The 27,124-nt window shown below is 37.5% G+C and overlaps 1 protein-coding gene across 3 annotated transcripts in view; it reads right to left on the minus strand.

Annotated features, from left to right (window-relative positions):
- OSBPL6 (oxysterol binding protein like 6) overlaps positions 1-27,124 on the minus strand; it is a 97,179-nt gene that overhangs the window by 43,795 nt on the left and 26,260 nt on the right. For all 3 annotated transcript variants that reach the window (XM_066553917.1, XM_066553916.1, XM_066553915.1), the window contains exons 2-3: positions 12,124-12,355; positions 239-334 (exon numbers count right to left, since the gene is read on the minus strand). In XM_066553917.1, the coding sequence (XP_066410014.1) occupies positions 239-334; positions 12,124-12,225 (198 nt within the window). In that variant the 5' untranslated portion in view covers positions 12,226-12,355. The remainder of the gene's footprint in view (positions 1-238; positions 335-12,123; positions 12,356-27,124) is intronic.

Raw genomic sequence — 27,124 nt, forward strand, 5'->3', positions numbered from 1 at the left:
AAAACAACCAGAAAAACAAACCAATCCTTAATTTTGTTAATATAACATCTACTGAAGATTACATGCTCTTCTTACACCTCATTTATAGAACAATAAGCTCCAGGACAGACTCCCAGTGTACTTAAATGGTAGTAGCATACAAAACACTGGACACAAAACACCTGAAGTGTTAGTCAAACTACTGTGTAACTCTAGAGGGAAACTCACTGCCCAGACTCCATCCCAGGCTTTTGCTTACCTTGGATAGAGAGAGATGATCACTTTCAAGGAACTGCTTGCTTAAAGAAGGGTCTGTGCTTCCTGAAGAAGCCTTTCGCTCCAAAATATGAACACTCTAAAAAAATAATTAAAGACAACATCATGGCTCAAAACATACAAAATAACCACCTATCCATGATTTACATGCACAAATGGCTTGCCTGCAGAGGCAATATACTTCTCTTTCTTTATTACTGGATTTTTAATTAATTATTCTGTTTAACTTAGAAATGATGGTGAACTAAAAAAAGCCAGGAAAGATGAGTAATGCAGTTCTTACCTCTACAGAGATTCAAAGTGCTATTAACCAGACCTATCATGTTTTCTGTTAATATACAAGACACTGAGTGCACATACTCTGCAGTCAGCACTGCCCTACATTCACTACACATAAGATATTACTGCCTCTAAAATATTCATCATCACACCTCAGCATTTTGTTATTGGCTTCTCAGCTGAGAAAAAGTAACACACTACACAAATGCTTTTGAACAGATTACAGGTATTAACAAGATCAGTTACTGTGTCTCGGTTGATGGCCTTGCTGCTGAACATTCATGGAACACTGGGATCTTAAACCACTGCAGCTGCTTTTACATATGACAGTCCTATAAAATTTTATATCTTCAAAGCATTGTAATAAAAATGAAATACACGTCACAACTAGTCCTGAAAAGACTGCTATTCTTAAAACACACCTAAACATGTCTTTCCATTTTCCAAAAACCCTCCTTTATAAAAGAAAAAAGAGAAAAATGTGGTAGAAGAGAAAATTACCACAATCAACAGGCATGGATCTGCATTTCATTCTCTGGTGAAATTTTGCTACATCTCATCCTACTATCTGGTAAGATTTCTACCACAACATGTCATTAGTATCTCTTTGGCATAAAATAAAACTACTTCATTTCTAGGACAAACAGCACAATGACAAACTTGCAATTACCCTCTGAGAAGCATATGTTTTTCTCAGCTGAAAATGCCAATTAAGTTTTGTTCACAATTAAGCTTCTTTACATTGACTGTAGAGGAGATTACCCAGGTACCAGCAGCAGCAGAAACAATCAGGAAATATAAAGGTACATACAAATGGCAGTGTAAATATTATTGTTTATTTAAATTATTAAGTACAGAAAGGACCATAACCAAACTAAATTAAACACAGCTAATTATTTAAATGCATATATATAACACAGACCCTATCTGGCTGCAGAGCAACACACAGACCTTCATTGTTCTCTTTCAAGTTGCAACTGTGAATGAAATATGAAAACATGGGGAGTGTCTCTGTTTTCAGTGGAGATTAATAAGCATCCCTACCACTATGCAACTATAATCAGCATTTATTTTCAGTTACTTTTTAAAATTAAATTTTACAGTGAAGAATGTGAAAAAACAGCAGTATTAAGTTACTCCAGGGCCAACCAGTAAAAAGCTATGTCATTTATGTTTTAAAAACTTCTGCTTTATCAAAGGAAGTTCAACCTACTTATTTAGTCCAGTGTATTTTACTAGTCAGATGACAGAAAAAGTGTATATATGTAGCACAAGTGTCTATGTTATACATCAAATAATTTAATAAACTAATTTGAGCTGAGAACCACAAAGTTCCTAATAATTATGATAAACTTTCTCACCAAATAAAGGAAATCCTACTTATGTACACAGTATGACATTTTAACAATATACAGAAGAACCTAAATCTGTTCCTCCAAAGAAGATTAAAATGTCTCTTGATTAGCATAATCAGGATGATTCCAACATTCTTGCCAGCTTTGTCTGGCAGGGAGGAATCCATCCATCCTGAGATGGAGCAATGCCCAACACAGATGTTCTGAAGGTCTCATGTTCTCTCAGCTGGTGCAGTTTGTTCTTACATAACTGCTATTTCATTTTGTACAATATTTAGAGAGGAGTAGCCCAACAGCCCTTAGCTTGCCAGATTTCCAGTGACATTTTAAATTACATAATTTTAAGTCAGGAAGGTTTTGTGCCTTTTGTTTTGTTTTGTTTTTTTAATTAGCCTTCAGTCATTACAGTTCCGCTTCTGTTGAGAAATAAATTATTAGCCAGCAGCACTTTAATGAATGCTGACTTATTTAATTACATGTTTGAAAATTAGAAAATGAACACCTTTTAAGTAAAATTCCCTTTTTTCATTCCTTTCTTTCAGGAGTGTTGGCTTGTTGTCTATAGATGTTTGCTTTTCAATTCTCTTTACTCATGACCACAATTACACTGATACAAGATCATTTCTTTAGATTTGTGACCTGTCTCTAGCATAATACTAAGAGACCATACTTGGTGCAAAATGTTTTCCATTAACACATGTTATGTTTCTGCAAAATTACAGCTAGAAATCACACAATTGCTTGACATTTTGAAAAGCAGCTAATTTTACAGTGCAAGAGTTTAGTTATTTAGAATCAAATAAATAAAAATTATTTAAATCTTGACATTATTGTCAAGGGTTTTTTTTTTCATTTTAACATGAAAAACAGAGTTGGGAAAGAAGCAGTAAAAAAAAAAAGCTGATAAGAAGGAATAAAGGGGGATGTCGACACTGTTTCTGGGGTTTATTTATAATCAAACCAAAAAATGTATAATAATCCATTAAACTAGGCACATCAACCAACATGGTACTCTTATTCCTCTTCTAAAAATACAGACAGGCAAAATCAACGTCAGCATTGCTGCATTCCAGATTCCCCTCATATTTCAGGATCACCACACTATAGCTGGCTTCCCTTGGAGGAAAACACCAGCACCAGCATATTCTGTGTGCTCTTGAAAAACAATTCAACATAATTACAAGTTTAACTCCAATTACTATGTAATTCCATTGCAAAATCTTCATCCTAAGTACAATCCTTCATCTTTATGATTATCCAAACATACATTACATAGGTGGCACACATTTGCCTCAAAATACCCCTAGCAAGCCAACTTATGGGGAGCACAAACGCTTGCCCCACCCTGCATTCTTTTTTTCTTTTTTCCCCAAATGAGGGGGAAAGAAATTGATGGAGAAAACAAGATAGCACTAGGATATTGCACCATATTCTCATCTTCTCTGGAAGACAAGAATGGAAAACATATTTTACAATATCCTTCCATGTATATTGCCAACTTCTTTTCTCACTTTGGGCTTTAATGACTCATACAGCTCATTATCCTGGTTTTGGCTGGGACAGAGCTCATTTTCTTCCAAGTAGCTGGTATAGTGCTGCGTTTTGGATTCAGTACGAGAACAACGTTGAAGGCACAGTGATGTTTTGGCTGTTGCTGAGTAGCTCTTACCCTCAATCAAGGACTTTGCAGTGTCCCATGCTCTGCCAGTGAGGAGGTGCATGAGGAGCTGGCAGGGGCATGGCCAGGACAGGTGACATGGACTGGTCCAAGGGATATTCCATACCACAGAACACCAAGGCCAGGGTATAAACTGGGGGAGTTGGATGTGAGAGGGCAATCACTGCTGGGGAGTGGGCTGGGCCTGGGCCTGCAGGTGGTGAGCCATTGTACTGGGCATCACATGCCTTTCTTGGGGTTTATTTCTCTCTTTCTTGTTCTTTCTTTCTTTCCCTTATAATCATTATTATATTTTATTTCAATTATTGAACTCTTCTTATTTCAAATCTCAGGTTTTCCCTTTTCTTTCCTCTGCTTCTCCTCCCCATTCCACCAGTAGGGCTGGTCTCCATCAGACCAGAGGATGAAGACCCTGATTTAAGTTTACTGAATCTGACTTCCCATTAAAACAAAAGACAATCAACTGTGTTCACAGGAAGGGTAAGGAAAGAAAGCCAATTTTGAGTAAGTAGAGACAGAAAAATCCAGTGAATGACAAGTCTGACACTCATGCCTCTCCCTTCTGCTTCACTCTTATTTACTTAATGGAATGAATTATATTTAATGCAAAGATGTCTCTATAATTTGTAACTTATTAATTTCCAAGAAAAATACAAACTGGTGAGGATTTCATCACTTACATTGGACAAAGACTCTCTGTAGTTCAGAAATGTGCACAACAGGTGGTTAATTATTTAGTTAATTAATGAAAAAGATCTGATGGATCATTTTGCTTGCTCACAGCATTCTAGCAGTCTCCAACACCCATAACTGTGAGGCCTAGGTATACACTGTCCTACAACAGCAATTCAAAATAGAGCTTTTCTGTCTGAGATTTTTGTCTTGTTTTTTTTTCAATCCAAAGTACTATCTAGTGCATGTTTTATTATTTGCTAGTCACTGGAATTCTTTTTGCAACCTAACAAAACTGTACTCTTACTTGAATTCCACTTAGTATGAAGTGCAATGTTTAATCACTTTCTCTCAATTAAAACCACACTATTTTCTGTTTATCTGAAACACAGCAAAAGTAGTAAGGTAGACACAGATTTGACTGCACACATGCCAATTTTAGCTACCTTCTAAACAAGCTGTGATATGTGCTGAGTAAATCTGCAATATTATTTGCAAAGGGAATAACCTTGAAACTTGCTTTTCTCTTAGGATGCTTCTTAGCCAGCTCTGGCTTTCCTCCTGCTAATGGAAGAAAGACAGATTCTTCAATATAATTGGGAGAGAAGAGTGAGTGCAAAGCAAAACAACCATATCTCATCAATGTATATCTCCTTTCTATCTTCTAGCACAGTTTTTTAATTTTTGCAAAGCAGTCATGGTTCTATGCTTACCCTCAGTCTCTTCTATTGGCATTGTTCCATTGCCGTTTTCAGCAATCTCAGCACCAACTAACTGACAAAGGAACTTAGCAATACTTTGTGAATAGCACATAGAGTTAGCTTTTTTTTCTTCTTGTAAGACATGTTCATCTTGTACAGAAATTTTTCAATTTTCTCTTTGTAACCTTTTTACTGAAAGATAAGTCTATATAAGATGCAGTTCTGTAGCATATGAATAATATCCAGGTATGTATGCCTACTTCTTTCCTGGGATATGCAAAGTAAACCCTTATTGTGTAACAGAAATGTCAAGGATTTGTTAGTCAGGAGCTTTCTGTCAGCCCTTTCCAGCTTTGGATTGTACTTCATGTCAATGCTTTTAGGCGCTAGCAGCAAGGAAGCCTTTGCTTTTCAAGGTCCTTTTTGACAAATTCTGAAGACAAATAAGCTCTTGCTCTCATGAAGAGCTTCTTGGAGGGAATCATTAGCACAACTGGATAAAACAGAAAAGAGCTATCTATCATTGTACCAGCAACCTTTCTTTTGCCAGAACTATGGTTTGGAACAACTGCCAAGTCACAGCCTGAGTGTTAATTACAATCTCCTCCCTTTGCACCTATCTTAAGATAGCATAAACAGATTAATTTACAGTGTCTGACAGAATTCAAATTTTAGTTGATGATACAAAGCTTTTATTATGATTATTGAATGGTCATGATTAAAAGGCTTGATATTTTGTTAAAAAGCCTCAGGCTACCAGTTCATTTTAATGATGCTAATAAGGTTTAAAAGAAAAAAGGGAGGAAAATAAAATTACATACACAAAAGAAAATAATTCCTTGATGTGTCAGGTTTTTTTTATGAATGAAAACATTATAGGCATGAAAGGGAGTCAATGTTAACACAAATGATAAATGAAGAAGCTGGACCTGACTTTAAAAAGTGCATAGGTTCAGGAGAAGAAAGACCTTTCTTCCTGTGACTCTATCTCACTTCTTTCTGTAAGCTACCTACTTATCCTTTCTCAATAGCCTTTAAACTTCAATTTACACAGTATAAAAATATAGGAGATAGGAAAAAGAGAGGCTGAAAAACTTTTAATCCTATTTTTTTTTTACATTAAATATTATTCTACTGGGGGGAAAAAGTTTTTATGTAATCACTTCATTTAAAATTTCAAGGTAAAGTACTTAACAAAAATAGGAACAGAGAATGTCAAAACAGCAAATAGCATTACTAAGGCACACAGTTATCTGTCTAATACATTTGTATACTTTGCATGTGGATAATCCCAACCACACGTGACTGACTGGAAAACAGAAGCCTCCATATCACACCTGCCATCACCCCTTGTGCTTTTCCTCTCCACTGAAGAAATGAAAATACAATCATGCTTCTCTTTCTTCTCCCCCATTTGTTTCCCAGAAATCCCAAATGACACTTCAGAAGAGTTGCACTTTTTCCTTCCAGATTCGTGTGTGTTCTTGTATTCTGAAGGAAAGTGAGACATGCTTATGTAGGACATGTATGCATGAGGGAAAACAATGAGACAAGAGGAATGCCAAAGTGACCATGTTCTGGAAACACAACCTGAAATTATCTGCCATAATTTGCATGGGTAATTAAGCTTTTATGAGAGCAATTTCCCTGGTTTTGTAATAGAAGATAGCTACAGGCACCATTTCTAATCAAACTGACATATTTTTAGAAGATAAATCTTTCTTCACAGTCCACATCTGAACTTCAGCATACTCCATGCAACCTGCAAAGCACTCCTAGAGGTAGGATAACTGAGGTAGCAGTGTTTATAAAGCACGTACACTAAGCCCCCTGGGACAGCCTGGTATGAATGCTCTCACTGCCTCTCCTTGACTGCTCCAGACCATTTTATTTCTTCAAAGCTTTAAGGCCAAGTCTTTCTTATGAAGAGGCAGCATCTCCATCTATTAATCTCCAGGTCTGTGCTCTGGATCTTGTCTCTACACCATTATAGTATCACCAAAGGCAGGAGCACATGGACAGATGCACTTCTTCTGTTTGCTGTCTATCTCTCAGGTAAATTCTAGGCAGAAAGACAGGCACAACATGAAGGATATCTGCTGTGTGCCTGCAGGCTAGCTTCACACACACACACAGAGCCAGCCTGATGCACCCAGGTGTACTGGGATCCTGGGCACGTGCTCTGCCACTGCATGCCAGCAGCCTTCCCACAAGGATTCCCAGCACTGCAGAAAGTCTCATACTTTCAATGCACGCATCAGCATCAGTACTTGGGGGTCTGCCTCACCCCTGGGATCAACCTGGACCTATTCCCTCCCACTCTCACTTGCAGGGGTTCCTATCCCATCCCCAGACAAACCTGTACTCCAGAGAGCTTCACTTTGTAAGTTCAGCCAGTTTCTGATTGTATGTAGAGTCTAGTTCACTCACCAATCTTATCATTGAAATGATAAAAATCTTACCGGTCTGAAATTTATGATTTCATTTTTAAAAGGTGCTATGACATTGAACCTAACCTAACAATCACATGAATATTTTACAGCTTGAAAAGTTACACTGCTTCAGACATTTTGTCAGGCACTGAAGTAAGACCCACTACCTTCCAAACCTAAGGAAAATTTTCACACTCTACCATGGGCACAGGAAAAAAGATGTTGTAAGTAGCAGCAACTAATCAATTTAAAGAATAATTGCATGTTTTTGTTAAGAATTTTGCTATTTCATTCTTTGGCTCCCTCAGAACATTTGCTTGCTCCAGTGAGTTGTTGACTTTAAAGTACTCAACACTTCCTGCTCTAATCCTGCTTCAGTAGTTTTATGCAAAGAGAGTTAATTAGGAAAGCGAGCAAAAGAGAATTACATCACTATAACAACAGCACTTGGCATTTAGTAGCCTCTTTAGTTTGAAACTCTCAGAAAGATTAATAATTATTATTAAAATAATCCTCACAAACTACTACAAAATAAAAAGGCTTCTCAAAGTCTATGCTTTGCTACAGAGCAAAGCTAGGAGTATTGCTGCACATTCTCAGGTCTGTACTATGTCTACCAGACTGTCCATCCTTGCCTTTCTTTTTTTGAAGTCACAGAGAGACAGGAACAAGTGGGAAATACAGGTAACCAACAAGAATATTTTTCCCAGATGTCACATCAGGCTGACAGCCACGAGCAAGCATGTAGGCTGCTACCCACTTTCAGAATACAAAGGTACATAAATGTGCTCAGACGTCTCTTCCACATGGAATACATTACGTTATGTCACATTGCAATCTTGTATGAGCAGCACTGTCTAAGCATCTCCAAAATGCTGACACCCACCTTAGGAAATACCAGTTTCAGGAGACCACTTTGACAATTAAAACACAGTGATTGCAAAAAGCTAAGTGGGCATTTTCCAGTGCAGACCTTTAGACAAGACCAGAGCCTTGGAATCACACTCTGCTTTTAAATTTCATGGCCAGGTAAACATTTTCAGCCCGAACTCAGTCCTTTGTGAATCCCTTGTGTACACCCCTGCTATTAGTCAATACTGCTTGTGCAGAAGGGAAAAAAAACCTCAACCTAAAACAAACAACAAGCCATATTAAAACCTGAAAAGCAGAACTCTGCTCTGGAAAATCTTTTTTCCTTTTCCTTCAAAGCCCCCACCTTTCAGTCTTTACATATGGCTAAAAGACAACAGTTGTTTGAAATATGAAAGCTCTCCAGGTAGAGAGGTGACAACACAAGGCTAAATGCAATAGGACTAAAAGCTTTTCTTCTTTTGAGATTGCTGTGTAGGAAAAGAACCAAGGATTTGTTGAAAAAGCAAACTGGTAAAGAAAAACACAAAAAGAGTGAGAGAATGCTGATCTCCCCCATAAAAGGCCAAATGGAAAATTAAGACCTTAGAAGCGAACTCACACTTAAAATAGAAAACATTGCTATATCCATTTTTACATTATGTATTAGCTAGCCTTTAGGTGATGGCCAGAAAAGTCAAAACCTCCCCTTTGTTCACAGTTTCAATATGATTCCTCTCATTCTGTATCACTCCCTCAGTTTAGTAGCCTGAGGTCAGCCTCCAATTTGCCAAACTGCACATTATTAACCCTGTGATGTATTTACTTCTTTCTTCTCAGCAAAATATTTCAACCCACACATTGCAGAGAACATATAATGTATTACAGTCTGCCTCATGAGCTACATACTTGGTCAATAAATAAAATATAGAACATTCATAAAGAACTTACACCTATAAAACTGAATATACAACATATGATTTTATCATATTCAGCTGTACATCTAAGAGTTGTTAGTTTTCCTCCATGTTGCTGTGCAGCAACATATACAGCCAGAGTTTTCACAGTTTCCTCAGGGATGAAACACAAGAATCTGCCTTGTCAGTATGGCCCACAAAAAAGGTTATCAGAATTTAACTTTTTATGCTACCTTTTGTACGATGACTCTTATTCACAGTGGAAGTGACAGGTTTCATGCTCTGCAACAGTTCCACAGTAGGAAAAACTGTTGCTTCTCCCTTCTGAAGTACTCCTTATTAAGGGTATCACAACTGCCTTGCCACCCTGTCCAACTCAGGGGTTAAACAAAACAGATCCTTTCTGGGTCTTCTACTGTCTAATCATCCAAATTAAACACCCTTTAATGAAAATGAATAAGAAAAATCAGGGTTTTTTGGTTATTGTTGGCTTAATTATTAGTCATGGAGCCTGCAAATTGGCAATGTCAAAGCTTTTGCTGACTGCTAATTCTCTTAGGTGATGTATATTGTACAAATAAAACAGATACATTAAAATGCCAACATTATATACAGCACGACACTTTCCACTCTCCCTAAAATGATTTACCATAGTCATGTTCATACTCATTCAGCCTCCTGTACCATAATTTATTGGGAAACTGTTCCTTAATTGCTGGTCTGACTTTGACAAGAATTATATGATGAGAAGGTTTCAATCATTAACCATCCTGAAATATCCAGTGTTATCCTCACATATGACAATAAAAGCTACATTGGCACTTCATCCAGTCACATTATTTTCCATATTCATTTATATTACCAGTTTAGTGCTTTTCCACTAGCTGCTCTGAAGAGTCCAAGGAGGCAGCAAGATAAAGTTTTAAAGCTTTTCAAAGTAAAATCCAATGGCTCCTGAACCAAAATCCCCTACCCCCTAGTTATCACTGTGTTTGGGCAAAAGAGCAATGAAAACCAATATATATATAAACCAACATATATAAAAACAATACTAAGTAAGGAAAGAAATTTGTTTGAAAGACAGTTGTTACAGTGGATGGTGGGATGAAATGGATGTTTTACGGTGTCTACATGCAGAGAGGAAGTGTGCATGCTCCTTTCCCTGGGTACAGCACCACTGCAGTCCATGCTGCATTGCATGCTGCAGCTCCGTTTCTTTCTGCAGAAGAAATTGCTCACCCATTCATTCTCCTGCTTTAACACTGAGAGAACTGAGGCAAAAAAACAAATGCCTCGGAGTAGCCTTTCCAGCCCACATTTACATGCCTAAATACTCATTAAGCAGCATCACACTTTATGGGATCCTCTGGATGCATCACACCATCAACATTTACAGCATTATTTTAAAATCATGCTTCACGTTTCCATGATCAAATATGGACTTAAAGTTAAGCATCCATTTCATTATGATGACAGGTATACCTTGCTCTGTACTGTTGCTATGGTAACAGATGTGGTAGCCATCAGATTTATGGTAAAATGTATTCACAAGAGATTTTTGGTTTGGCTTCTTTTTTCTTCCTAGTTGCATGGTTGTGTCAAACTAATTACAAAGAAGGCTCAGAGAATATGCTCTTAGCTGAGACCAGCAGCTCCTGCTAGTCTTGCATTTACCTTCTTTGGGCTTAAATATGGGAGATAAAATACACAGATGCTTTAAACAAATTATATCAAAATTCTTACTCCAGATGGAACTAATGAAAAATTAAAAGGTTATATCCTAACCAAGACTTAATTAACTAACTACAGCTATCCAAAGTCCTGTACACTGTGAATGGGAAAATATTTATCACCTGTGAGAAAATACTTTTTGGACCTACTTAAGCAATGGAAAATATCAAAAAATTGCACATACATTTCCTGCCTGTTATTGAGCATACATCAGAATTCTTCTCCTGATTTAACATTTAAAAAGTACCTTGTAGTGAGACTATTTACATTCAAACCTGTAAATTTTACAGTTTTTCATTAAAAACTCTTGAGTTTCAAAATTTTCTTAAGAGGTAAGGGAAGAAACTTCCTCAGCAGCAGCTGAGAAAATAGTATCAGAGCTGCCATACAAGTAGCTGGGAAAATATTCCTAAGCCAATGATTTTTATTTGAATTTTTTAAAATTATTTGCCTCTTGCATGGATCACACTTTTAAAATATGTTTCTGTTCTAAACCAATTTTTCTGTATTAACCTTTGCATTTGTAAAATATATGTTGTAAGAACTTATCTGAAATCAAATAGACAGTTCTGATATTTTCTGAAGTGCTCCCACCAATCACGTGGCCACACTGTACACCCAGCCCCCAAAAAAACCCCACAGGAAAGCTCAGGTCATGAGGGGAATTAATACAGTCTTCATCTCAAAGAGATCCTGGAGAATTGTATCAACACAAACAAGAGTCTCTTAAAAATGAAAGTTTAACATAACTGGATTAGTACTCTATGAGGTAGTACAATCAGTGTTAATTTGTAGTGAAACAAATAATATTTAAACTGTTAGGTGCTTACAGAAAGGATTAACAATATCATATTCAAACTGAATTACCACTTTCTAAAACAATAATGTATTGCTGTTGTTGGATTTACAAAAAGAGATATTCACAGATGACACAGAACGACTTCAAGCAACTGTAGGCTCATGCTGCCAAAGAAATCACTTCCCAAAAGACTCCAGAGCATGTTTTCTACTTGTCCATGAGATTATATACTTCCTGTTCCAATGCTGTACACTAGTGCCCATGCTGCTTCTAAATCTTTTTCAAGCCACGTTAGGAAATGGGAAAAGTAAATTCAAAAACCCAACAATTGTTGCCTGTAGTGCTATCATCCAATGTTATAAGCAAGCAAATCTAGAGCTAACAAAAACAGCCACATTACAGGAATAAATCTATCATCCCACCAGATGGTATCAACAACTGGAGTATTTCCTTACCTGCCTCCTGTCTCTCTGAGACGATGATGAGGAGGAGGCACTTCTATGTGATGGAGTGGATGTTTTGTGAGCTGGAGATATACTCTTCTCCTCTGAACTCATCTTTGCAGCAGACTTGTATTAATGATCTTGTGCTCTTATCACTCATGGACAAAAATGCAGGGGATAGTCTTCTGCATCCTTCTGTTTCACAGTTTATGGACAGCCAAAGACAGTCTCAGCTGAACTCCACCTTAATAACGAAAAATGGGAGAGAAAGAGTGGATGAATTTACCCTCGCTCCAAAGTAGCTCTGCAGCAAAGAAATCTGTTAACTATTTAATCCAACACATCTCTCAGTCTTTTACTCCCCTTCCAACAACTACCCAGCACAAATACAAATGCATTGTTCTGCATTCTCACAGAAGAGAATGCAGAAGTGGTATTATTTAAAAATAACAACCAGAAGTGGTTAAAGTGGTATTATTTAAAAAAACCCTAAGGAAAGGCTTAAGTAATTTACAGCAATTCTCAGGCAAAGTTTACAAGCCCTTGATAAGGGGGTATTATCCTGCATAACATCATGACATAATCAAGTAACTCCTCAGGACTTCCCTGCCCTATAGCACAGATACCACTGAACACCCCATTATAATCAGTACCTTGTAAAAATCCTGCAGTTTGATCAAGAACTCTGCAAGTATTTTAAAAAGCAGGTGCCTCTCTCAAAGGTGTGCCCTCACCTGCAGGATCAAAGGCTTCACTGAGGCAGGGGGAGTGTGTAGCTGGGGGTCCTTTGGCTGTGGCCAGGGCTCACCCACCCCAGCGCAAGGGTGTTCCCTTCCCTGTTTACTCAGCCACTGCTGGGTACACCACTGCTTTACAAATAGCAGGAAACTCCTCTCACTTCTCTCCACCCAAAGCTTTCATTTGCACCCAGAAAGAGAAAAACAGATACTTAGAGCAGCACAGAGGATATTTGTGTCAATAAATAGTCAAACAGTTCCTGTCAAACCCTATCAAAATGCTGCAAGTACACCATGACAGTTCAGGAATGGAGCTACCCTTCTCCACGTTTAACAGATCACTGTGATCTTGCTTCAGCTGACTGATACAGAGTCTGATCTTCCATTAACCTTGGATAAAACTGTGTCCCTGAATGAGATGTTAGCTTCAGGCAGATGACATATCTTCTCCACTGCCCTCCTAATTTTGAAATAGTGCCCTTCCACATTCACTGTGCTGACAGCACACCAAAGGTCAGCACAGCACAGCTAGCTGCAGATGGGTGTGGAGAAAGGTGCTGCCCTGCACCATGTTAAATCAGATCAGGACAAACATACATTAACACTCAGACATCACTGCACACTCAAAAAATTATGTCATATTGAAGACAAAGCTCTAGCTTCTCCAGACATAAGAGATAACCATGGAAGAATATCATCCTGAGCCCAGATACCCCCACAGAGGCAGCTAAATAATGATTTACATACTGCCACCAGCTTCTGAATACTGCACCCTAAGAAAAATGCTCCTGCTGGAGCCAAGATCTGTGATTACTCAAAACCTTTTCTGTTTGCTGTACTAAGGGAGAGTAGAATGACTTCAGTTTATTTGCTACCAGTACTTTTGCAAGTATGAATATCATCCATATCTTATGAATGAGTTTCAATCTCCATCAAGGAGTCTCCCATAGAATTACAAACCCACATATTATCCACAGAGGCCACACAGCATCCCAGTGATGACATGAGTGGGAGGACATGGCTGTTCCCACAGCAAAGGCTGCCCACATTCCCTGAACATCTTGGTGAATTCTGTGTTCTTTCCAGGATGACAAGTTCTTGCTACAAGAAGCCTAAGAAGATTGGTTATGCTGGAGCTGCCAACGCCAGCTACAAGACTAGAGGTTGCAGGAAGAAAGAAACAAGACACACAGCACATTTGTTTCAGAACTTCAGAGAGAAAACCTAATGAAGATGAATCCAAAGAAAGGCTTTTCCTTTTATCCTAGCATACCAAGGGACTGCTGGTCTAGTTTAACAGCATTTTCATATCCTACAAATGCATTGGGGAAATTTCAGTCAAAGAGGTGTACCAACAGGGATATCTCAAGGTCTATGCAACTTTCATTTAAATCAAAAATGAAATTACAAAAATTAGAACAAAAATATAATCCTAGTTCACAGAGCTGGGCAGAACACTTGAGGTATTTAATAGGAAATCTAAAGTCATTCACCTCACTATGAGGTCATTGAATTTTTTTTAGCAGAGTAGCCTTCGGGCAAATAAAAATCAAACCCTTTTTAAAACATCTGATCTTCACTCAGTTGACTCAAGTGGAAAAATTTATATTTAGTAATAGCACAGAAGGACAGTGGTCTGGCACTTCAAGTGTGTTCTGAAAGCTCTTGAAGCAGTAAATGCTGTTGTAAGAAGCAACCACAATGCTAGCAAGCAGTACACAAGAAAAACTGTTCTGTAAATAGCTGCCAAGTTTGGGATTCTGTCAAGTATGGACTTTTTCTTTTGAAAGGTATTAAATAAAAGTAGTGGCTTACACCTGAGCCGAGCTCCACAATGGTTCTGTTGTGCTCTCCAAGCACTAAGAGCTGAACCTAACCAGCAACTTGTTCAAACCACACTGACTTGTGACCACAACAAAACAAAAAAACCCCACCAAAAATACTAAACCACCCCCCTTCACAAGAAAAGAAGCAAACATGTCTTCTTGCCCTATTTCACAGCAAAAATAGCTTCACTACTAAACCACTATTACTTATACATAGAAATTTCTGATTAAGAAACAGTGCAGTTCAGGGTTAAAAATCAAAAAAAGACAACTGGAATATTTGAGAAAACATGACTTGTAAGCGCAGCAAAAAAAAAATTATGCAAATTAGCAAAACTTAGAACAGAGCTCTTTCTTATTGTTCTTGAACACTGAATTTGGACTCTTTCTATATTGCTAAGGGTCTATCTTCCATTTTTTGCTTAAAATTTGAGCAATAGATCTTTTTTAGAGCATGTTAGAAGGAATAAATCTAGTGGAACTGACATAAAGAGATGCCAGTCTCTCTGTAACTATGATTGAAGCAAACAATTAGAAATCTAATTTTTGGCCAAGAAATTGAATTTCCCAAAATGAAAACGATGCTTTTGAAACATTTTTAACAGGCTTTTTCCATCAGTCACTGGCAATTTTGCTGTTGATTTTAATGGGAACAGAAGCCCTGAACATGGTAGTATGTTTCTAGAGAGCAACAGAAAATCTTAAAACACATTCAAAAACTATGATGATGGGTTTTGGGTGAGTGGGTATGACCTCCTCCTGGTAATCATACATTTGTTCTGATACTGTTTCCTGACAAATAAAAGGCAAATTTTATTATCCTTTTACTTCACAGCAACTATATCCTCTACATGGAAGTACTTTAATCAATTTCATTGGAAATCAATCAGAAAAAGAATAATGATATAGGCAAGGGTAACAGCAGTGGCTGTTGGTTATTAATTGCTGCATATCCAAGGAACATCAACTTGTAGGCTGCATTTTGCACACAGCAATTAAATCACCCATGAGCTGCTCAGAATCATCTGTCAGTTGAGGACCATGGTGGATTCAGCCCAGAAGATGTGACAGGGCATTGGCCTGCTTGAAAGTTGCTTTGCCATGAGTTCCCAAGGCAGGGATCATTCACTGCTTCCAGCATACAAGAAGAGACAGACAGCCTGGAATGCAAACACCAGACACTACAGAGAGATTTTGGCCATTCAGAAGTTTCAGTGGCCCAGCTGAGAGTTTTGTCCTCAACTTCCTTTTGTTGGTATCTCAACTATTTTGAATTTAAAACATGGTAATTATCTACTGGTTCTGCAGTACATTGTTTTTTAAAGTTCTTTACTTATTTGTTATGTAAGGTGATGGGAGTCAAAAAGCTACAGATTCCCCATTCTTCATCCTTTCTCTACTTCAACTAAGATCTGAATATTTTTTCCTATACAGGTTTTTTTAATCTCATTTATTCTCAGTTCATTAGTGGTGTGGTTTGAGACTTCTCCCCCCACTCTCTGGCGTCTTAAATCAAGCACTAAACAGATCTAAAAAAACCTTCATTCTTCTTTTCTGTCCTCTAAGGGTTACTGTCTTTTTCTGTCTAAATAAACAAAGGAAAATGACACTTTATTTTTCATATTGGAAACCACTAATTTTTACACTAGAAATATTTTGCTTACCCTGAAGTCCTGCTGTCTATCATATGAAACAAAATTATTTCAAATGCATTAAAATAATGACCAATTCACTACCAAGCTGTGTAGTGTGATTATTTTTATATTAATATTACTAAATAGCTTGAAAGACAAGGGAGCACTGAGACCTGCTTAGCGATTTCTCATCGCCTTTTGTCTTGGGTTACAATGCTTGATTTACATCTTTTAAAAGTATTTCCTGGAATTTTGTATACTGAACTGCTCAGTAGTGTCAAAATACTGAAGGAGACAATGAATCTCTGTATAAAAATTCATTACTAGTCATTTTCTTCAATGAACAAACGACATTGGATCTGAGGTTGCATAGATTGTCATTATTTGAAATTTCATTTTAAAATTGAGTATTTTTTCCCTACGTGCTAAAACTTAAAAAACAAAAGGGAGAGGGGGAGTAATGAAATGGAGAAAGGTTATTTTTACTGGGGAGAAAAAAAATTTTTTTGAATGACATGAGACAGTGCACCAGGGAGTACACTGGGCAAAGACTTGGAAACACAAGCTGTATAAACTGCACAAAATAATTGGGTGGCACAGAGTAGAAAAGCAGGATGGGGAATTGAGTATAAGCAAATTAAAGGCAGGAATATTTGGCTATCATGCTTCACAAGCCATCGCTGTATGGCAAGTCCAGTGACACCGAATAGGAAATCTCTGTCCTGTCCCATAATCTAAAAATGTTCCACCAAGCCTGGACCACTGCATCAACTGCCAAGTGGTTTGTGAAAAGCTATTAGCAGAAATGATGAAAAAGTACAGATACATAAATTGTATCAATCCAGAGTGCTAAATAAATGCATGTCATATAAAAGATAAATTAAAGTTTTCAATCTGTAACTCAAAATGAAGTCTGGACTCAAATAACAGACTTCTGTGATTAATGTTATGTTGCTCCTCACTCTGATTGAGTCTTTTCTGCAAGAGCGCCCAGAATACTTCAGTGTTTAATATCTCTTGTGGTAGTAGAGTAATTTGAGAAGACAATTTAGAGTGCAGAGATGAATCTTTAGACATAAATGAGACATAAGTATGCAACTGTCACTGGCATTCATTCAAGGAAAACATTCAAACTATCAGGGGCTGCTTTTCACTTGGGAAGGAAGAGGTTTTCTCTGGTGCTGTGTAACACAGTCTTTCAATATTCGAGCACTCACTGAAGGCCAACCTTTGTTCTCACACAATGAGCAATATGCAACTGCCTCTTTCCCTCTTCACTGCTGACCTTCCATGCAGGAAAATCATAACCTGCCCTTGTTACAGTACATTAATGCTGCAAACACAAAAATATAATGGAAATAAAACTTCTCAATGCAGTAGCAATGATGTGATGATTTAACGGACTACTTGTGGGAAATAAGCAGTTTGTTGTTTTTTAACAACAAGAGAACCAATCCCTTTACATACACTATTTGAGAATCAGCCACATTACTTAGCAAAGTATTAACTTCTTAAGAAAAGGTTTTAATCAATTCATTTTAAGTTTTGTTTGCAGACCTCTGAGCAGTGAATTTTAAATAACTGATTAAAAGATAGCAAAACAACACTCGATCTAAGGGAGACACTCATGATTTATTTTGAGGTCCAATATTTATAAGTTGGAATAAACAAGGTGTTGCAGGAAAAAAGGGAAATCTAGATAGTACTAAATGATTTTTAACGTAGAAGATATTAGAATTCATATGACTGTATTACCATTGCTCTTTTCAGGTATTCTTATGAACCGCCTACTGAAGGTTTGGATAACAAATGTACATGTCTAATCTCAGGCATTCATAACAACATTGGCATATGCAAAGTCTCAATCTGATATTCTACACAGCAATGCATACAGTGCCTAAATACTGCCACAAATCATCCTCTATCCTTTATTCAAGAGGCTCTAGATCCTGCCTGTTAGCTAGGAAATGAGTCCCATGCAGCATTACCCTGGAAAGGAGCTCTGATATAGACCAAACTCCTGCACTTAGCACAATTTTCAATTTCCATGATCACAGAATCATTTAAGTTGGAAATATCTTTAAGATCATGTCTAAAGACCTTTAACCGCATGCAATGCTACAGGCTTGGAAAAAAGCATCTGGAAAAGGGCCTGGAGGTGTTGGTCAACAGCAGCTGAACATGAGCCAGGGTGTGCCCAGGTGGCCAAGAAGGCCAGTGGCATCCGGGCCTGGATCAGGAGTGGCCAGCACGACCAGGGCAGTGATTGTCCCCCTGTACTCAGCACTGGTAAGGCCACACCTCGAATCCTGTCTCCAGTTCTGGGTCTCTCACTAAAAGAAGGACATGGAGGCTGTCCCAAGAAGCAGCCCAGTCACCATCCCTGAAGGTGTTTAAAAGACATGTAGCTGCAGTACTTGGTGACATGGTTTAGTGACAAACCTGGTAGTATTAAGTTGTGTTTTCATTCTATGATCTTACAGGTCTTTTCCAAATGTAATGATGGAAATGGCAAATGATGGTGACCAAACAGTCAGCAGCAGGGCTGATGGTCTGCCTGAGATCACGGTGTGATCAGCAGTGCCTCTGCTGCAGGGTGATCAAGGCACACTCTCAGCCTTTCTCCTACAGTCACCTCACTGCTGGCCTTCAGCACAGCTCTGCTATCTCGTGCTTGCTTACAAGGCTTGCTGTGTGCTTGGATGTGGGCACTCATCTCCTTCACCTCATTGACTGCTCTGTTTGCTAATTTAGCTAAATATATAACCAGACGTACACAGTAGCAATGCAACCACTAAACTCAACTGGTAACAAACTCAGGGGTTTTTATGTCTTATTTCATATGGTGACAGACAAGAACAGCACTTACCTATTTTACACATGCAGTTTCCTGCAAACTCTTTCAAGACTAAATAGTTAATTGGCTAAAACACAGTGTTTATGTCAATAAGAGCAAAGTCTAAAGTACCACTATTCTTAATTAGGATACCACTTCTCCTTGACTGATTGATAGTTAGCAACGCAGTGAAAGTAAGGGAATAAAGAAAGGTTTTCATAGATGTCATCTTTTACAGCCCTACATTTCACAACCTCCCATGACAAGCATTTGTTGGAAGAATTATGAAGGAAATTAAAATAAATTAACATGGTGTTTCCCAGATGAGCAACCAAGTGCATTAAATGCAGTGGTTTTTTAAGTCCTTAGGCTTTGGTTTGGTGCTCAGATTACGGGGTGATTTTGATTTTGTGGTTTTGGGGTGTTTTGGTTTGTTTGTTTTTTGAGGGGGACAGTGTGCAGGTAAGGAAATCTTGCAGGTTTTTAGCTTTTAAGGTCTTCTTCTGTATGTAATCCTACATCATACAGAGCATATTCCACAGGAGACAGCTGTACCAGCAAAGATTCAGAAACTCTTATTTCACGTCATCCTTAACAGAAGGCTGTGTGCCCCAACACTTGGTATAATTTCTTTAACTCTGAGTTATGATTTTTTTCCCTCAGTGGCTAGCCAAAGCATGTCTCAATAATATAAAAACTATAACAATATTAAGAAAATTACTTGCATGGGCATGTATCTCTGTAAAAGACACAACTGTGACAGACTTCATCAAATAGACAGATGAGGTCAAAAACCAGATAATCAGATTCAGACAAGAAGAGGACAGCACAACATCTGTCTTTTCTATTTTCTGCTTGCCTACACGATTAAGCAGAGTTTCCTGCCCTTCCAGGGGCCCTGAAGCATTCATGGCAATTAGTTGAGCCCCAGTATGTCCAAACCTCCGGTTTAGAGGACAAGTTCAAAACAAACCCTCAACCCATTTGCAGCCTCTGAGGAGTACCTCAGCAGCTGATGTGATCCTAGGATTTTCATTTTGTTGTTCCTCAGGCTGTTGCAGTAATGGAGTACTATTGATCAGTATGGCACAGAAATGTTTTGCATAGCACAGAGTCAGCATTATCAGCCTCTGTCACGTGCATTTGGAACAGACTGCTGAGAGCAGAGGGTTCAGTGCTACACAGATTCACAAATACACACAAATAAACACAAATGTACAATCTATGCTAGCTAAACATTAAACAGGAAAAACTAACTGGTGGATGTTATCAGCCTTTCTGGACTAACCTACATCTAGGACATATTTTTCAAAAGAAAAACCAAAGAAGAAGAATGCAGTACATGCTATAATATCCCTTTTTTAAAACTGAAAATACTGATGGGGAATTTTTCATTTCCATCCAGAATTTTTCAGAGAATTTTTCAATTAAAAAAAAATTAATCAAAACTCAGTAAGTGCTTTAAAGAATAAAACATTTTCATGCATCTTTTTTTTTCCTATTGGAAAAACCCTCACAATTTTCAACAAACTCTTAAAAAATAAAAATCAGAAATCCTTTTTTTCCTTATTTTACTAATTATTTCTTTCTTCACCACTCAGCAACATAGACAAAAAAAAATAGGTTAGAACTCTCAAGACACTTCAGCAGGTTTTTAATAAAATTTCAACTGAACAGCAATCTAAGCAGAGAAACTAATTTCCCTTATAAAAGACCTAAAAAATATTTTCACAAAAATTGTACTAATCTTTCAGAGCACAGGAGGCTAAAAGTTTCTTGTGACCCTTGAAATCCATATTGTCTGGCTTCATTTTTCTGCCCTTCATTTATTAAGTTATCTATTATTTCTCTGCATGTTTTATTTCTACTACCACAAAAACATTACATTTTTTCTGAGTGTTTCAAAACTACCAGCAAAAATTCGATTCAGAGCAAATTAAGAGCTTCGTATTTTACTGATCTTGAACATTAACATCAAATGTTGGTAGGATGGATTTAAAAAAAAATCAGTCCTGTCTCAATATAAACACAATGTTTTTATGGGAAGGAATAAAAGGCTAGAACTGATGGATTTTGATCAGGTCATAGAGAACAGAGAGAGGAGACACAAAACCAGCAGATTAGTCAGAGCTTCACCAACCAAGGTTTTTGGGGTGCTACGTGGAAGGTCACATCCAGGATCAAAAATCAGAATGCAGTTTTATTCCTAGAAGTAATTAGCTTGACAAATAATAAGGAGATCACAGCTGCACAGGATAATGTGGTTAATGGCTTATAGGTAATCTGGGAATATTGAGAAGGAATAGGGAGGCTGTATTGCCTCTGTGACTGCTACTAAATCACTGCATCCAGTTCTGCTGTCAGCATTTCAAAGACATTCATAAATGGGTTCTAGAGAGAACCATAAGCATGACCACAAGATTGAAAAACATCACTACTAATAAAAGATTTATAGAGGTCAATCTATTTAGTTTGTCAAATAGAAGATTGAAGTGTCACTGGATGACAATCTATAGCCCACTATATGGGGGGAAGGAATTTATTGTTAGAATTCCTCTCAAAGGTATAGCAAAATCTTAGGGGGAAAAAAGGGAGATAAACATATGCAGGTTAGAAAGAAAGCACAGATTTATAATGGCGAAGATAATTAATATTGATAAAATAGACTGAGGCTTACAATGGGTATTTGTGTAGAGGTATGAGAAGACATTTTCAGATCCAGACCACAATTTTCAAGGTCTGGGGGTTTTTTAAACATATTCCAAAGCTCAGTCATCACTGCTGATTTGGAAGAAGAAATTCATTTTGGGCAACCTAATGACCCATTCCATGGTGAGAGTTCAGGTTAGACTGTAATGCAGCCTCTCCCTTTCCACAACTGAAACCAACCAACCCAGAAAAAACCAAAGTAACACAGAAAAAGGGCGATAAAATAAAAGTAATTTTTTTTTCTTAATTGTACCTCTGGTGCAGCCCAATTAACTTTCCACTTAAGGTTTTCCAATTTTATCCTCATCTGTCACTAGGCATTTATTAAGTCTGATCTTTTGTCTGGAACAATGTTAAATGTTCTTCAAGTGTAGAGAAAGAGACATTCTGAAAAAATTATATTTGTTTTTCTTACTGACACATGTCTAAAACCTAACTTTTCATGGAAGAGCAGGAGCACATCACAAAGTAATTCTTTTTATCTCATTACTACACTAATTTCTCTGTGCCTCACTCAGAGATCTTTTCATTAGAAAGTCAGAAAAGAAAAGTAGAGAATTAATGCTAATGGCAAAAAAATACCAAAAATGTCTTGAACACTTGACAAATACATTAGGAATCACAGACATGGCTGAAAAGAGCCTGAGATGGAATAATCACTTTTGAAGTTCCTGCAAAATCTAAGACACATTGACTGAAATTAAACTGAAAATAAAAACAGGCAGTTGCTCAAAAGTAGTTTCCTGACAGAGCAAATTAGTGACAAAAAAACCCCACAACAACAAAAACCCCCCTTTTCTGCTAATGCCCAGCTGGTTATGCCTTGACTCCCTTCCTTGACTCCCTTCCATGATGGAAACACATGATATTGCCTATCCTCATGCTAAGTCCTGCACACATGAATTGCTAGTATGCTTAATTCTTCCTACCTTTGGAATACTAATGAATCAACATTCAGCTTCACTGACCAAAACCACAGCATACTCAAAAGTAACATTTATTTGTCATAGAAGAAACTCTCTCCTTCTAACATTGCTAATAATTTCAGCTGAAATCACACCACACTGATTTGCTTTTGCCTGTGCACAAAGCATGATCTAATCTGAGGACAGCAATGCCCTAAGGCACCTGGCACAGAAGGAAATTACTGAGTAGTTCTAGAATATTCTCATCATTGAAAAGTTGCATGTTTTCCATCAGGCATTCATTTCCCAAACATATGAAAGACAGAAAATGACTGCTAATATGTATTGATTTTTATACATACACAGATTATTAAACCAGAAAAGAATAATGGAGTCATATAACATAAAAAAGACCAAAGGAATTTTCCAGCCTAGCTCCTGTTTGAAATAAACCATACAACATAGCAAATCATCCAGCTCCAATGCAAAAGCTTTCAGTGCTGTAAACTAACCACAAATCCAAAAAAATCTTGCAAAAAATTAATTTTCCTGCATTATTAAGAATGTGAAAATTATTTCCTGCATTATTTAGAATGTGAAAATTATTTCTCCTTTAAATATGTCTACACTCAAGTCTTAGTCAAGAGTCTTTGTCAAACTTTTGCCTACTACACAGAAGAGCTCTCTACAAATGCAAAATTTGCTAGTGCACCAATACACTGTTTTTACAACACTTCAGTCACCTAACTTCAGTTTTCTCAGGTTTCTAAAAGATTTTTAATAAGCTTGACTAAGTTTAAAGAAAAACTGGCATAACTGAAGAATTGACAAATATTTTATAGTGAAATGTGCAGAAAGGCTTGTATTTAGTAAATTAAGAGAAGGGCTGAAAGCTTGCTTGAGCCCAGTGGTACCTGCCCTAGTTCCCAGAGCAGTCCTTGTTTATACAACCTAGGCATCAACATGATGATTAATCATACTGGACACAGTAGCAAACATGTTGTGCTTCAAGAGGATATTGGACAAAAAGTACCAAAATCTTTGGCCACAATTAACAGTCACACATCCATAAATTAGCAAACATGCCAACTGGCAAAGAACCATCCTTCCCTCTTAACATCAAACACTGCCGTTCTCTTTGAGCATTACCCTACTTGCACTTCCCCAGAATTTGGGACAGGGCACATACATTTTGGTGGCTTATAAAAAGCACCAAGGTTAGTAATGCCCAGCTGAAAACCCTGTTTCACCTGTCTAAAACCAACTTGCCTTTTAACACTTCAGTAAGTGAATGATGATCATTATTGCAAGACTGCTGGATTAGCATCACTTGCAAGACATGAAGTTAGTTTTCCTCTACTAGACACAAAACAACCCATAATATGTACAACAGCAGCCAAGAGTAAGACTGAGACACTCAGATAGAGATACAGTCTGAAATAGGCTAAATAAAGCTCAGTCAACCGAGAAACAGACTAATTTTACAGTCTAGAGAAGAGGACTATTCTGTGCTAATGATCAATGTTCACACCTGCCAGCCTCAGTGGGTGCTTATGAGATATTTGGGGCTTAAGAACCTTTCTATCTCCCAAGTGACATATAAATAACCTGTGATAACCAGCACAAAAGACTTGTAGGGATAACAGAGCAGTAGAAACACAAATTCCTACCATGCCACTGTATATTATTAACATCTTAACTTTTTACTATTCTTTTCCCCCACCCCGTTCTTATCTTGCATCACCCCAAATTCTCACAATGGCTCTGTGATCTGCAAGCCCATCCCCACCAAAGATAAATCTCTCTGCCTCCACTCCAGTATTTTACATTCTTCCTCTCCCTCGCCCTGCAACAATGAAGCACAGACTACCTCCCTACCGACCCAGTTATTCCTTTATATCTCATGACCATGTCAGGCCCCCTTTCCTCTTTCTTTGTTCATGTCCTCTCATAAATTGCACACAATCATGATCCTTTGAATTTATCTTTCCATTTCTAACCCAAGCTCTATAGATGCCCCACTTTTCAATGTCACAGAGCACTGCCTAGAAGTTCAGCTAACAGCAAAAAATTCTCTAGAAAAAATTTTAAAATATTCTGCATTTGCAAAAACCTGCTCTTCAAGGGAGAGGCCATGACTGCAGATTCTAATCATAAGGAAAAAAGGGAATTAACAAAGGGAATCTAAAATTAGGATTTAGAGATTTAATGGCTGTACCCTGTCACTTTGCAATAGCTGGTCTTTCTTTCTCCAGGGCTGAGATATGAGGAAGTTTTTCTTCAGCTTCATCTAAACAAAAAAGGAATGGTATAACAGCAAGCAAAAGATGTCTTATTTTAACACAACTAAACCTCTGGTACACTATCACATTATCACAAAATATCTGTATTTTTCTTTGCAAAGTAGTTTGTATTGAGAGGCTTAAAGTTGTGCCAGCAACATCAGCACTGACTCTGGGTCAGCTGTACTTCACAAAAGCATTTTAAGGAGTATAATTTTAGCATGGAGTCAGTTAGGCCAGCTACAGAAGATACAGAGTTTGCAGGTTGCAATGAATTCTCTCTAAGTACTCATTAATGCTCCAACATAATAGTGCCATTCACGCCCTAAAAGACAAGTGCTTGCTAATTCTTTACAACACTTTGACATTGTGCTTTACCAGAATATTTACTAGGAACTAATACATTTTCTTCTGTGTCTAAATGCAAAATTCCCAAACTGATCTCAAAAGAGAATTCTAAAATGCCTAGTTTCACTATGACTTTAAAAGGCTCAGAATAATTCTTCAGTTTCACTAGAAAAAAACAAATTCCGTTTTTGACAAATCATGTTCCAGGTTTGCATCTAATTCACTAATGTTGTCAGTCAATAACTATTGCCTAATGTTATCAACATACATGGTTGCTGGAATTAATATTTTGCACACATTCTTAATTTAAAACACCACTCATGTACAATATCTTATATTCAGCTTTAAATTTTTGAAACTTTGATTTAGCAGTTCATTAGCCCAATATAAGAACTTTTCAAATCATGCCATATTTACCAGGTACTTACATATTTTTCATTTTACCTACACTACATTGGAATGAATGAAATAGTTTTTTAAAGCCCCTTGATTATATAAGGTGAATTTAAATCTTTTAAAAATGTTACCACACATAAAATAATTAACTGTATTGTTCTTCTATCTGTGAATGTCAGGATTTAATATTTTACATTTATAGAAGTAAATATCATTGGAGAGGTGCCTTTTGGAGAACTTCTCAGAGTATCAGTGAGGTAGACTGAATGCAAAACCTGCTCCAAGCTCTTATACACGCCACAGAACTTGGAGGGTGAAAAACCCAAGTTTATTTTTAGGTGAGAGAGAAAGCAAATTACTAGTACTGGGGAAAATAAAATTAATTGCTTCCTTCTTTTCCTGAGCAAGCACAAGGGCCCAGAGTTGGTCAGCTGCTAAGCAAGTATGAGCAGCCAAAAGCAAGGCTCAGTGGTGAAAGCAGCACTCAGCACTTTGCTGGCTGATGTGCATTAACGTCACAGCAAAGGCCGCAGCTGAAAGGAACAGCCAGGAGGCAAATCCAGCACTGGCCAAAGGCAGTGACTCAGCTGCACTCAGGGCACAGCAAGGGAGGGATGCAAAACCTAGCAGTCAACAGAATTGCTGCTCTATTTCAGAAAAGTGATGATGTTAACCAGGAGAGCTGAGAGGGCTCACCTGCAGGCCTGACCATTTCCATGCTGGTCAGAGGGATGGGGTGGATCACAAGTACCAGTGAATAGCAACCTTGCTTTATTCATACAGGAAATGTAAGGTTTCTGTCTCTAATACATTCAGATAAAAGTAAGGTCTATCAGGAATGAATTTAGATTTAAGGTCTGTCTGAATTAAAAATAATTGAAAACCTCAGGTCATCTAAAAAAACATCTTGTCCTCTGATGCTTGTGAACATCAATGACATAACAGAAAGTCTTGACTGTTCCACTGTTCTGTGCTTCCTGTTTTAGAAGGCAGCTGATGTTCATATGAATGGGGAAGTCTAAAAATTCACAAAATAAGTCCATGAGCTCCATGGGGTTTTTACTGACTCAGAAAATGTAATCTTTAGAGCAGTAGAGCTAACATGACATTGACCAAGAGTGACTAAACTACAATGCAGGTGACCTAAATCTGTTGCCTTTCCAGCTCACGGAAAGATGAACTGTGCAGGAACAAATTTAGAGAAGGGAATTAAAGAAAAAAAACCTGAAACAGTTTTTCCCTTCTGGTACTGCAATTATTCAAAGTATGCTTTTTTGGACTGTTGCAATGAAAGCACTATCATCTCTTAATCAACAAAATGGTAATAGCAGTGGATAGTT

Source organism: Molothrus aeneus, chromosome 7 (genome assembly GCF_037042795.1).
Source record: "Molothrus aeneus isolate 106 chromosome 7, BPBGC_Maene_1.0, whole genome shotgun sequence".
Classification (NCBI taxonomy): domain Eukaryota; kingdom Metazoa; phylum Chordata; class Aves; order Passeriformes; family Icteridae; genus Molothrus; species Molothrus aeneus.